This window comes from Poecilia formosa, unplaced genomic scaffold (genome assembly GCF_000485575.1).
Source record: "Poecilia formosa unplaced genomic scaffold, Poecilia_formosa-5.1.2 Scaffold47, whole genome shotgun sequence".
Classification (NCBI taxonomy): Eukaryota; Metazoa; Chordata; class Actinopteri; order Cyprinodontiformes; family Poeciliidae; genus Poecilia; species Poecilia formosa.
In genome coordinates this window covers 192833-205918 of record NW_006799986.1, presented here as the reverse complement: position 1 = coordinate 205918, position 13086 = coordinate 192833, and the positions used below count along the sequence as shown (strand labels likewise).

General features: G+C 44.6%; 2 protein-coding genes across 4 annotated transcripts in view; one reads left to right on the top strand and one right to left on the bottom strand.

Annotated features, from left to right (window-relative positions):
- The window catches only part of cnot9 (CCR4-NOT transcription complex subunit 9), a 7053-nt gene extending 545 nt beyond the window's left edge, over positions 1 to 6508 (bottom strand). Inside the window, exons 1-8 of one of the 2 annotated variants that reach the window (XM_007552233.2) lie at positions 6245 to 6505; positions 4415 to 4600; positions 4230 to 4345; positions 3955 to 4064; positions 3773 to 3882; positions 2976 to 3074; positions 2809 to 2900; positions 1 to 187 (exon numbers count right to left, since the gene is read on the bottom strand). The exon at positions 1 to 187 is cut by the window's left edge and continues 545 nt beyond it. In XM_007552233.2, the coding sequence (XP_007552295.1) occupies positions 19 to 187; positions 2809 to 2900; positions 2976 to 3074; positions 3773 to 3882; positions 3955 to 4064; positions 4230 to 4345; positions 4415 to 4600; positions 6245 to 6262 (900 nt within the window). In that variant the 5' untranslated portion in view covers positions 6263 to 6505 and the 3' untranslated portion in view covers positions 1 to 18. Of the gene's footprint in view, positions 188 to 2808; positions 2901 to 2975; positions 3075 to 3772; positions 4065 to 4229; positions 4346 to 4414; positions 4601 to 6244 lie in introns of both variants that reach the window. The other variant, XM_007552232.2, reaches the window with a different exon arrangement.
- Positions 6509 to 7185: 677 nt separating this feature from the next.
- usp37 (ubiquitin specific peptidase 37) overlaps positions 7186 to 13086 on the top strand; it is an 11934-nt gene continuing 6033 nt past the window's right edge. For both annotated transcript variants that reach the window (XM_016671617.1, XM_007552229.2), the window contains exons 1-12: positions 7186 to 7391; positions 8123 to 8332; positions 8789 to 8939; positions 9405 to 9493; positions 9569 to 9684; positions 9770 to 9847; positions 9921 to 10009; positions 10614 to 10707; positions 10780 to 10932; positions 11014 to 11145; positions 11216 to 11339; positions 12584 to 12816. In XM_016671617.1, coding sequence (XP_016527103.1) covers positions 8159 to 8332; positions 8789 to 8939; positions 9405 to 9493; positions 9569 to 9684; positions 9770 to 9847; positions 9921 to 10009; positions 10614 to 10707; positions 10780 to 10932; positions 11014 to 11145; positions 11216 to 11339; positions 12584 to 12816 — 1433 coding nt within the window. In that variant the 5' untranslated portion in view covers positions 7186 to 7391; positions 8123 to 8158. The remainder of the gene's footprint in view (positions 7392 to 8122; positions 8333 to 8788; positions 8940 to 9404; positions 9494 to 9568; positions 9685 to 9769; positions 9848 to 9920; positions 10010 to 10613; positions 10708 to 10779; positions 10933 to 11013; positions 11146 to 11215; positions 11340 to 12583; positions 12817 to 13086) is intronic.

Genomic DNA, 13086 nt, shown 5'->3' with positions numbered 1-13086 from the left:
GGCCGGCCGGCCGGGGCGTCACTGCGGGGCGAGCGGGATGCCGCGGGCGTCCGTCACCTGGCCCTCCTGCAGGTTCTTGACGAGCTGAGCGAGCCAGCGCTTGGTGGTGGTGTCGTCCTTCAGAACCTGGGCGAAGGTGCTGTCCTTCAGCTGGTCCGGCAGACACTGACGCAGCGCCTCTCTGGCTCTGAGGAACCGACACGAAACCAGGAAGAAGAAAAAGGACTTTTGATGATGCAGAGCTAAAAATCGGGCAGATTCTCAAACTAAGAGTGAGACGATGTCACTCTCAGATGTCATACGATGCTGCAAAAACAAAAAAACAAACCAAAACAACAAAAACTGTTGCTTGTTTACATCTATTGACTAATAAGTAATATTGCTGCGAAATGTATTTATTGGGGGAAACTAGTGATGGGCCAGATGACACAGGAACCTCGGCACATGAGCCAAGCAAACAGGACGAACCCCCGTGTCGGTGTGCGTGTTCCTTTAAGGAAAACCATGTGACCGATGCAGTTCCTGTCGTTTGGATGTGAACGTGCCAAACTGTGTTGATGAGGGAGAAACTGTGGCGACACGTTTTGGGTTTTGTTGGATGGAAATACTTTGTGTTCTTTGGTTTTCGGCTCATTTTTGACTCACCGGCATGGATCCACAGAGGAAGAGGAAGTTTTCTCCATGTGGGATCATTTTGATCTCTTCACAAAAAGTGTTTATTATTCCAAAGTCATTTTTTTCTTTCAGATTATTCAAATTCCTTCCCATAGGATATTTGAGTTAGTTTACATAGATGAACTTTTATTGCATCGTAGGTGAAAAACGTTGGATTTTCAGGTTTTGTCTTACTGTAACCGGATCTCTTCCATGATGCTGAGGCGTCATCGTGATGAACGGTTAACTCTCCCGTCTTTATCGAATTTGCCTGCAATGACTTTCTAAACCCAGCAGAGGTCACTAAGTGGCAAAGCAACACAGTTTGGGAAACGTGAGGCCTCATCACTAGAAGAAACATCCTCCAGTAGACTAAGAGTTTTGATGCCAATACTTTAAACGTGTCTTTTTCCACGACTTGTACGTATTAATGTCAAACATTGCTAATCTAAAGCTAAACTGGAGCGGATCAGAACTTCAGCTGCAGCTTTCTGGATGTTTTTAGGAGAAACTAAAATGTTGCTGATCTTCGGTCCTGTTCCATCGGAGCGGCTGGTTCAGTTCCAGACGCTCTGATGGAGAAACCGACTAGAAAACAGGAGGAGTTTGTCTGCAGAGAGGCAGCGAAACACGAACTGATCCAAAACCATCAGAACCACATGAGACCAGTGGAAACACGATGCTGAATCGGAGCTGGGTGGAGAGGCCGGTTGGGTTAAAGACCTTTTCCACCGTCATTCAGCCAGATCACGGTTTTCAGTTTCTACATGTCCACATGGGTTTGATTTCAGGTTCAGTCCATTTTCCTCTGGTAAAGCGTTGATCTGTTTGTTTGGACTCTGCGGCTGAAACATTTGAAACATGAACTCATATTTTCAGTTTCCTGGGGGAAACCTGAGGGTGTCGGATCGGTTTCCATCTACAACGGCTCAGAACTTCATCCAACTCAAAATGAACATTTTAAGAACGAACCGATACTAAAATCTGGGCCAGTACAATATTTGATACTAATAATAATCAATAATTGAAGATATTATATGACTTTCCCCACCACTATATTAAAAAATGACAAACATCACTCGGTACAAACGCAGACATATTGTGTCCTGAGAAATGTTTTGCACGTTCTTCAAATTCCTTTGTTTTGAAATGTCTGAAGCATTTTACTGCATCCTGCTCCTGACTGATACTAATCATGTTCTGCAAACAGGTGATGGGAAATGTGTCTGCATTAACGTCGGCAGGTGGAGGCCATTTTTCTAGACATGGGGAGCAGATGTAAAACTGGGCCGATGTTGGATATTTTAACAGAAGATTGGACACTTCTTTACATGTTATGTATGAAAACGGTGGGTTTTCTGCAGAAGGAGGTTCAGAAAGTAAAAGCAGAACCAAACAAAGATATTTGAGCAGCTTGGTGGAAACTTTCCATGAATAAAAACAATAATCGCTGCTCAACAGCGACTGAAGAGCCCAGCAGGGGGCGCTGGGCCAGCCGTCAATCCAAACCGCTGACGTATTCCACTGAGAAGCATACAGAGGAAATGTCCAGTACCAGAACCATACCAGTCAGAATCTTTAGAACAAACTGGGTTCCCTGCAGGAAACTGGTTTTAAGGTGGATTTTTTACTAGATATTATGTTAGAGGAGCAGAGAGAGAGGGAAAGATTCGGCTCACAAACTAAACCAGGGTTCCTCCATGTTACCTCCAACTGTTAGCAAAGCTCATCATTTAGCTATAAATACAAAAACTTCACAATAAAGTTCCTGCTGCTGGATGGATGGAGAAACAAACTATTTTACATGAAAATGATTTGAAAATATAAAAACTTTTCAATAATCTGTTTCCTTTTCCAAACTGGAAAATCTCTGGATTAAACTCAATGTTTCCAGGCCTTTAAAGACGCAGCTCAAAGCTTTCCTCTGCTGGGATTCATCAAATAAATCCTGAAATCTGATCCTCTAAACACCGAGCGGATCCGATTTAGTCGTTTTCGTCTCCAAACAGCAACAAAAACGTCAAGATGAGAAAATAAACGGCTGTTCCCGGCTGTATCTGGGAGTCAGAACGGCGCCCTCTAGTGGTGCCAACTCACCCCAAAAACTATAAACACATCCTGAAATGAGAAATGCTGAGTTTTCCTCCCGTCTACCTGAGGTTATCTGAGAGGCGCAGGTAGCAGCGGACGACGTGCTTCAGCAGTCGGGCCGACGGCTCCTTGGAGAGCTGCAGCACCATCTTCCCCTGAGGAGACAGAGAGCATGATGGGAACGCTGCAGCAGCGTGAACACCCGGGCCGAATCCGGCAGAGAAACCCACCAGAATCATGGCCACATGGGAGAAACGCTCGTAGGTCTGGCAGATGTAAGCCAGGCCGGTGTCGTCAAGCAGGATCTTCTGCAGGATGAAGGTCGCGACCTGACGGGAAAACGGGAATTATGGGATAGTCAGGAAAACTCAACTGAGCTACTCAACTGAAAGAACATTTGAGTGTTTTTAAAGGTCAGTTTAGATTCTGAAATGAGGAAAATCATCCCAGGAGAACGTCTGGTTCTGCTGCTGCAGGTTTTACAAAACAATAAAAACTGAAATCAGAGAAGTTTTAGATCTTTCTGACAGATTTCCCTCGACATCAGGGAACATGAAGCATGATTTGGAACAAAATGTCCAAAAATAATTAAAAAATCATTTTAAAACAACCAGACAGAAAAATAACCAGAAGTTACTGAGGAGTTAAATAAAAATGTTCCAAACATCGATCCGGCCTCAACGACATGATGAATGCTGATCAAACTGCCAGGTATCTCTCCTGGTATAAAATATAATGAAAACAATAAAAAGTAGGATTGTGATGCTGGGAATGTTCAGTCTTTGTTGTAATAAATAAATCAAAATAAAAATAAGAAATAGGCTATAATGGACCATTCTTGCATTAGCTTGGTGTGCAGGGCTTCAGGCAGTTTAGCAGCTGACAGTCGGGTCGACTCGGTTCTACCGGAACCAAAACTGCAACAAAACTGGGCTGGAGGAAACGCAGCTTTAGCTCGGTTTAATAAACGCTCCGACTCAAACGTTTCCAAATTCAAAAACGTTTGGGAACTTTTTAAAAACCTCACCGTTTTGGAGAGTTCGCTCCCTGACTCCATGATGCGCAGACACAGCGGGATGATTTCAGTCGTTAGGAGGAAGTTAATCACTTCCTGTTCGTCTGTTTTCACCAAAGCTCCTATAAAACAAACATTTAATGATCTGCTTGTAAACATTGACGTAAACCAGCGGAGCTCCTGACGAGACGCACCGATGACTCCCAGGCTGGTGAGGCGCAGGTACTCGAAGGGCCGCGTTTTGCTGACTGTGTGCAGGAACGGATACAGGAAGAGGGGAATGTGAGCCGCCAGGAACGCCGACCTGATGGTGGGAAAAGTTTCGACCTTTGAATTTCAGAAATATTTGAGCTTAAACTAAAAATTAGATTCTTTTCCAGCTCATTTTTTAAACTTTTCAGAATGTCTGTTTTTCTGTAGAACATTTCTGAGGTTGAGGAGCAGAAACTGGACCCGGTTTGGGTTTTACCGCGTCTCAGGGTGCGAGGCGACGCACTGCAGCAGCGCCAGCGCATTGCACACCCTGTTGGACTGGTGAGCGGTGAGGGTGGGGGGGTTGATGGACGGGTAGATGTTCACTATTTCCTGCAACCAGAGAGAGAAATTAGCCAGAGTCTGGACCGGAACCGGGCCGGAGCGGGCTGAGGCTCTGACCTGCAGCAGCGCGGCGATGGTGCCGAAGGAGTGCCAGAGCATGGGGGCCAGGTCCGGCACCGACTCCCGCTTCTTGCTCAGCTCCAGCAGAGCGTTCTCCCTGGTCTCCGGGCTGGACAGCTCATTGATCCACTGGTAGATCTTCTCCCGGTCCACCTGGGCCAGCGCCGTGACGTTGGTGACGGCCTGGAACCAAACAGAAACATTAACCGGATCGTCGTCACCTCACACCCTCCTGTTCCAGTCCTCCATCAGAAGAGAATTTTGCTTGAATTAGGCAGCAAATTTAGCAAGTCTTGAAAAGGGCAGGATTATTTTCTGTTTTCCAGGCCCATACTGCCACTCACAGCACAATCAAGTAACCATGTAAATTCAGTTGCTATAAAAACTCTTTTAAGTCAAATATGACTTAAAAGAAACTGGGTCTCTGTCTCTTTAAAAACTTCTGCTGTTTATGAAGCTCCGCCTCCAGGAAGTTGTCCCAACATGGCTCCTCTATTAACCCTTTATTGTTTTTAACAGCATTGCTCTGAGCAGCAGCTCATATAATGGGCTCAGCTGTCAGCTAATTGCTGCTGGCTAGTCTGAAGGAGCTGAGTGGGGGAGGAGCTTTGCCTGGAAGGCGGAGGTAGGTCCAACCAGGTTTTTTGCACAGCTGAATGGTTGCCATGGAGATTAAATGATTTCTCAAACATGCATTAAAAATTAAGGCAACACTCCAGGTATGTTTTTGAAGAGGGAATAACATGATAACATGATGTAAAGCTTAAAAAAGTTTATTTTACATAATACTCCCCTTTACTACAAGTAAGCAAAAGCTAAAATATTAATACAAAATTATTGGAAACAAAAGAAAACTCCTGAATAAATTGAAGTTTTAGTCTTTTCCATTTATTTCTCATTAAAAAAAGAACTCAACCATTTTATCCACTGATTTCATTTTAGGAATGATGGTTTCATTCATTCACTGCTCCGAATGTTGTCACTGTAGTGTTCAGTCTCCATCAGGCCCACAGCACATAAATTCAGATTTGAATAAAAGTTCTTACTGTTTCTGCAGCTTTTGTTGTTGACAGATCCACGTAGTTTGTGCTGCTGAAGCTGCCATTCACTAGACATCCATGAAGGTAACTTATTAAACTCAATCAACCAAATTTTATTCCAGATACAGCAAAGGTTTCAATCTCTGCTTGTTTAATCACATTTTACAGTTGGTTAATTAATAAACTGGCTTGTTTTTTTGTAATGAATCTGTCACTGAACGGACCACCAGTGGTACACGGACCACAGCTTGAGAACCATGGCTAAGAGTCCTCCACTTTTATAGAAACCTTTCTCTTTACTTCTTTGTTTTGATCTCTTAGAAGCAGTTTTAACCAAGTGTCCATTTCTTCTTCTCTTCCAAAGTCTAACCACTCCTAATTGGGCCTGACAAAGATCGTCTTTGGAACAAGATCCTGTAACACCAACTAATCTGCGTTTCTTTCTGAAACTGGTTCAAAACAGTTAAGTGAAAATGAGTAAAACCTTCAAAAACTACTCACTAACTTTTATATGATTAGAACAACGTGTTATTGCCAATTATCGCCTAGTTCAATTAAAACCGACCCGAATTACCTGAAGCATTAATCGTTATTTTAAAATGAAAAATAAAATGTGGAGCTACGATTCCATCAGATAGAGTAAATCAGTCATAAAACAAGCATCGAGTTGTTTCCTAACAAAATGTGTAAAATAGGTCCAATCAGTGTTTATAATGATGCTAATCCACCAGAATTAGTTTGTTGGAGTAAAACAGCGAGTTAAAACCCGCTCCTGTTAAACACTCACCGCTCCCGTCGTCAGCATTCTCCGGACCTCTCCCTGTTTTCCAGTTATTACTCTGAAACTCTGCGTATCAGCTAAACAATCAAACTCTAAACTTTTCACTTGTATCTATTTAAAACACGATATGCACTTTTAAACTGCCTGCGCCTCGTTCAGTAAACACAATCTTTCTGTTTTTGTTCAGCAATGGAAGCTAACGAGATGCGGACGTGACAAATATCGCGAGAGGAAAGAATAGCCCCGTTCTCGTGTTGTGGATGTGTTGATCGTGACCGATCCGTCTCAAAACGCTGGTTCATTGACAAACGTATGTGCAACTCCATTTCTGCTGCGAACCGTTTCTTTCTTATTTCAGACATCATTTGACAGCAAGGCCAAACCAGAAATGTTTAAAAGTGGAAAGTAAGAGGAGTTGCAGTTGTAAATAAGTTGCATAAATTATGTACAGGTGGAAATGTGTGACAGTTAAATGACTTTGCACCTGGTTGAAGGCGCAGCAATCCACATTTTGTAGTAAGCTCTGCTTCAGGGGCAATAAAGGCATTCTATGCTACTCCTCAAGACGGGTCTAAATTACATTAAAATTGGCCAGTTGATTGATCAAAAATGATTTCCTTGAATTGGGTTAGTATTTAACTTATTCATGTCATAAGCTTCCATATGACCTTGGGCTGGCGCTGCACTGTTGCCTTGTTTTGTTAGTAAACTCTTTTTCTTAATAATAAAAGGAATAATAAGAAAACTTCAACAACAACAAAAAATTATTCACATGGATTCCGAGTCTTTTATAAAGCTAGGAAACTTTCACAAACTGACGTATTTTTCTCTCTTTATTATTGTATGCCACGTTATTTTGTACAAATGTTCAAACTGTTTAATTAAAACATTAAGAAATTCATACCACATGAAGCGAAATGACATGGATCCCGGAAGAGAGCCGAAAGTCCCATCACCATCTCCTTTCCGTTGTAAACGTTCACATTCCCGCCATCATCGCGCGTTGCTGCGAAGCGTCGCGTTCACTGTCAACAAGAGACCCACCGGAGAGCAAGTGAATGCCGGCGAAACTAACTTTCTGTTCCCGGAGGACAACCCACAAACACCGAACCACATTCTGCGCGTCCGAAGGCGCGTGCTCCGCCGTCTTCAGGTAAAGAACCGACGAGTTAATGACGCCGTGACTCTGTTTCCATCACCAAGTTACAAGCAGTAATTAGCCACTCAGCTAGCGGCTGCTGCTAGCAGCTCTGCTAATGTCGGCCTCCTCCATCCATTCAGCGCCCGCGGAGAATAAGACGGAGCTCCCTGCCTCCCAGACGTTTAACTGGGCTTGGCTGTTCTTCCCGGGGCTCATCCGGACCGGAACCTCTGTGTTCTGTTCTGTCAGAATAATTCACGTCGTCGCCATCAAACGCAGCGGCAGAGAGTTGTCGATGTTAGCTGAAGCGAACCGCAGGCTAAACTGATGATGGACAAACAGAAAAAAGGAGGAATTTTCTCATCTTTTTGGGAGATTGGATCTCCTCTGAGGATAAGATTTTTGGGTTGTAACCTCTTGGATTGGTTCCGGTCGACATGGGCTTTGTTGTCATTGAATAAAGCAGAGAGCTGCTGCTAGAACCTTAAGTTTAACGCTGGGTTATTGGACATACAGCGCTATCCCTGATTCCAAAGGAAATGAAATGCTGTCTTCCATATCTGTTGTTGCATGAAAGCTTAAGAAGCATCTAACTGAAGAGTGCTATATAACAGCCCCCAGACTGGCATGGCATGCTAACACTCAGCATACGGGCATTACAGACGATATTTACCATGTTACCAACTATTACTGCTGTTCATAACTTCGTCTCCATGCTAACACAAACCTTCCTCTGCTTCTAGGAATCTTCTGGCGGTGAGCTGTTGGGACAATAAGCCATGGCAGCCTTGGGGCCCAAACTCTCCAGTGGTGGTACGGTAAAGATCCGGTTCAACAGCATGGACCTGGGCACCACCAAGTGGAAAGAGGGAACGTTTGAGATCCTGGAGAAGGACAACAAAGTCAGCCTGAGCTTGAGATACAGCAGCGGTGGAGCAGCCAGGACCTTCCAGGTAGACGGCAGGAACCTGGTCACTCTGCAGCCAACTGCAGGGTTTATTTTATTTACATTTATTCTTATAAATGATGTATTAATATTTATATTTTTGACATTTGGTTGTATTATTTTTTAGTTATGTTTTTACTGTAAATTTATTTTTCTTTTATATTTTTTCTTCATTAAATTTTTATTTTTTATTCATTTATTTTTATTTATTCACATTTTTTGTTTTATTCATTCACTTATTTTTATCTGTTTTTATTTATTTTTAAATTTTTAATTTTACTTATCCATGTAATTAATTTTTATACTATTTTTAATGTATTTTGTGTGTTTTTCTATTTGTTTTCATCTATTTTCATTAATTTTTGCAGGTTTTTTATTTATTTCTTTGCTCATGGTGAAGTGATGCATAGTGTGTAAACGGAGGATGAATTTGACTGAAGTGAATTTATTTTGCTGCCTGCAGCTGAATCAGAACGTGAAGAGCTTTACCCAGAACCTGAACCGGATCATGCTGACCCTGAAGGACAACAGCGTCATCACCCTGGATAAAATGCCTGCCCAGCTGGTTCAGAGGACCAAGGAGTACCTGGAGAAACTGAAGCAAGGAAAATCGGGTAATTGCCATGCCGCTCGCCGCTCATCCAGTCAGATCTGGAAAAACTTCAATCAAAATGTTTTAAATTGAACTCAGAATTATGGCAGAAAATCATAAAATTACAAAAAGTCACAAAGTTAATGCTGTTCTTGAATTGCTTACAGGTAAAAATGTTTGTTTTTAGTTGTAAACATTGTTTACTGTGCCTGCAGGTGCAGTTTCTACCAGCAGGTGGCAGAGTTTCTCCATTTATTATTGTTCAACCAGTTTTAAGTTGGGTTTCTTCTTCTGGAGTTAATTATAACATTTTCTAAACAAATGATTTATTAAGATGTTTTAATAAAAAATTAAAGATGAAATTAAACTAAACTTGTTTTTATTAAGAGTAAAATCCAGCTAGGCAAGTTGAATAGGGAGAAAAATAAATAAATGATGGAAATATGTGTTTGTAATGCGAGCAGCTGTGCTTCCTGTCGTCCCTCAGTCTTGAAATCGTCCCATGGAAGTGCCAACTTCGGCGTGCTCGGCAACCGGCCCATGAAGAACGAGAACAGCCCGTCTGGGGACAGACAGGTGAGCATCGGTGTTTACCTGAGCGCTGAGCTCAGTCAGAGAGACGAAGGCTGAACGTTTGACTCAAACACTCAGACCACGCCGAGGCGGCAGAGCGCCGACGGCCGGGACGACTCCACCCCTCGGAAACCTCTGAGCAGCCCGAGCAGAGCGGCCTCCACGCCGACACGGAGCGGACTCTCTGAAAACAGGTGGGGGAGGGGCGCCAGCGTCCCTTTGTAAACCCAGCCGTGTTCAGGTCAGTTTGGTGCAGCTTGTTGTTGCTGCCTGTTTCAGGGGGGAGAAGAGGAAGAGGCTGCTGAACTCTGAAGGCGACCTAACGGAGGATTACCCCAAGGAGAACGACTCCTCCAGGTGAGAGCTGCTGCTGCGTTGATGTTTTACCAACAGAAAGCAAACAAAAACACTTTATCACTTGTGATTTCAGCAACAACAAGGCCACTTCGGACCCGTCCAGGAAGTTTCTGCTGAGCTGCAAAGATAAACTGAAGCAGACGGAGGAGAACCGGAGCTCAGGTTGGCTCCGCCCCCAACGCCTCACCACTGTTTAAACCGCCGCGCTGTGAGGACCGTCACGTTAATGATGACGCCCCACATGTGTTTCAGACGGTCTGGAAATGAGGACTGCAGCTTGTGATTATTATTCTGAAGATCAATTGAATAAAACCATGTTCTGTAACCACCTCAGGTTACTCCACACATTAAAGACACATAAAAGATTAATCAACTTTTTCTTTTCCAAATAAGGGAGTAACAACAAATCTTTTGACTTTTTTTCAAAGTGCCTTTTTCTTTTATCTTTTTTTAAGTGACAAATCTAGACTTTTTTTTTCTTACTCAAAAAACGACCAGCAACAAATCTAGTAACCTTTTTTTTTATTCAATAACGTGACTAGCGACTAGTGATTTATTTTTTATTTATTTTGAAAGCAACTTTGTGTTTTTGTCTTTTTTCTTTTTAAAAGGTGAATATTGATAAATCTCGCAATGTTTTTTCAAATAAGTATCAAATCCTGTGACTTTTTAAACCAGCAGCTGCTTTAAAAGCCCCGGTGTTCAGCTGTGTTGCTCCTCTGGCTTCCTGTTTACCTCCATCTTTCCTCCTCTCCTCCGTCTGCAGCCCCGCTGGGCTCCGCTCCTCTTCAGCCGACATCGTTCTACGGCAGCCGATCTGGAACCAAAGACTACGGCCAGAGCCACTCGTTCCTGGACAGGTGAGTTCCTCTCAGGTGAGGCGATTCGGCTCACCGCCAGCGGAGAGCGTGACGTTTATTGACGGTCCTCAGGGCCTCCGGCGCCGCTCAGACCTCCACCACCAAGAGAAGCCTGATGCTGCCCAACCACTCCACTCCCTTTAAGAAAGTCCGTCCGTCTCTGGATTACGGCTGGAACAAGCAGAGACCGTCCAGCCTGGCGCAGCCGCAGCCGCCCCTGCAGGGGTGAGGCACCCTGCCGTTCTGGAGCAAACTGAAACGAGCGTCAGCCTGACCCAACGCCAAAATAACCGTGACTTTCTGCAGGTTCTCCAACCTGGGCAACACGTGCTACATGAACGCCATCCTGCAGTCGTTGTTCAGCCTCCCCTCGTTCTCCAACGACATGCTGAAGCAGAGCATCACCTGGAAGAAGGTTCCTGTCAACGCCTTGCTCAGGTGAGGCTCGCCGCCACCCGCTGGCCGCTTCACTTTGACCCGATCTCTGACGCCACGCGTCCGTCTGCAGGCGCTTCGCCCACCTGATGGTGAAGAAGGATGTGGCCTGTCCAGAAACCAAGAAGGACCTGCTGAGGAAGGTGAAGAACGCCATCTCCTCCACGGCTGAACGCTTCTCTGGAAACGTGCAGAATGTAAGACTTCCTGCTTCCTTTCTGTGGCGTTAACACGTTCCTGCAGAGACTTTAACTAGACCCACACCGAGGAATAAGCTGAATGAACCGGAAACTAAAAGATCCAAAGGTCCTCTAGTGGAGGTCAGGCTCACCTGCCCATCAATCCAGACTGTTTTTAAACCATTTTATCTCTGATTTTTAGAAAGTTTAAAAAAAATCTTTGACCATCAAGTGAACATGAAGGTCCAGAAACAAGACGACTCACTGGAAACGAAGCATAAGAAGTTCTAGAAGCGTTAATTCGTTGTTTTTTTTTCTAATGTGAGCAAATTTTAAAGTTCAAGTTACAGAGATTAAGAGGCGGAGCTTCATAAGTTGCCATGGTGACAGAACCAGCTTCATGTTGGTAAAAACAACCTCAAACTGAACCTGAAGTTGCCCCTAAACCACTAATGCTGCTTCAGTTCAACTCAAAAATACTTGATTAAATGTGTAGTTGTTGTTGATGCTGTGGAGTGGAAGGATCTCCAGTAGCAGCCAGTGTTGCAGCGAATCTGAAGAATCCTCTGACTAAAGATTGTTGCTGTATGTCTCATGACCATCATGATATCCACGCAGCAGAGACGAAACTCCACAGTAGCATGTTCTACCTGACATCAGCTGATAGCTAGCTCTGCTAATCCACCTCTTTTGCTTTTGCTGGTCCTCTGAAAGGCTCAGTTTTAGTCCAACTCCAGTGTGTTTGCTTAGAAAGTTTGGTTTGTTTGGGGAGGTGTGAACTCTGGATTCAGTCTGGCTGAACGGACTAGAGAGCAGGGCATTCTGGGTAAATCCAACCAAAACAAGCGTGCTAGCCTAGCGCTAGCAGGAGAAATGGCTCGTGGTCTTTAGCCAAAGACTAAAGAAAAATCCTCCAACCGCTAAAATCAAATGACACTCTGTTTTTGTTGGTGAAGAAGGAAGTTGCTCTCAGTGTCTTCAGAGGTTTTTGTGTCGTTTCCTTCAGTGGTTGTTGGTGCAGCGCCCCCACAGGCCAGGAGGGGAACAGATTGGTTTGACTCAGAGCAGAGAGGAAGAGAAATAATCAAACCGAGTCTAATGGACTACCAGGTGGTTCAGGGATAATTTGAGGGTTTGGAAATGTTAATCAGCTGCTCCCAGTTTTAAAACCAATACATTGTTGCCATGGTTGCGGAATAATTGTCCAAACGATTCAACCAGAAAATGAGCAAACGTGACCTGCAGCTGTCCCTGTTGGTCAGGACGCTCACGAGTTCCTGAGTCAGTGTTTGGATCAGCTGAAGGACGACGTAGAGAAGATGAACAAAAGCCTGGCGATCGACACGGCTGCTTCCTCTTCCTCTTCGGTGACGTGTGACAACCCTCCGGAGGCGGTGGCGACACCCGGCGACGAGGCCGACACCTCCCGCATCTACACCTGCCCCGTGGCCGTCAACATGGAGTTCGAGGTGCAGCACACCATCACCTGCAAATGGTGAGACCTCTTCCTCTTCCTGCTCCTCTTCCTGCTCCTCTTCCTGCTCCTCTTCCCGCTGCTCCTCTTCCCGCTGCTCCTCTTCCCGCTGCTCCTCTTCCCGCTGCTCCTCTTCCCGCTGCTCCTCTTCCCGCTCCTCTTCCCGCTCCTCCTCTTCCCGCTCTTCCCGCTCTTCCTCTTCCCGCTGCTCCTCTTCCCGCTGCTCCTCCTCCTCCTCCTCCTCTTCCCGCTCCTCCTCTTCCCGCTCCTCCTCTTCCCGCTCCTCCTCTT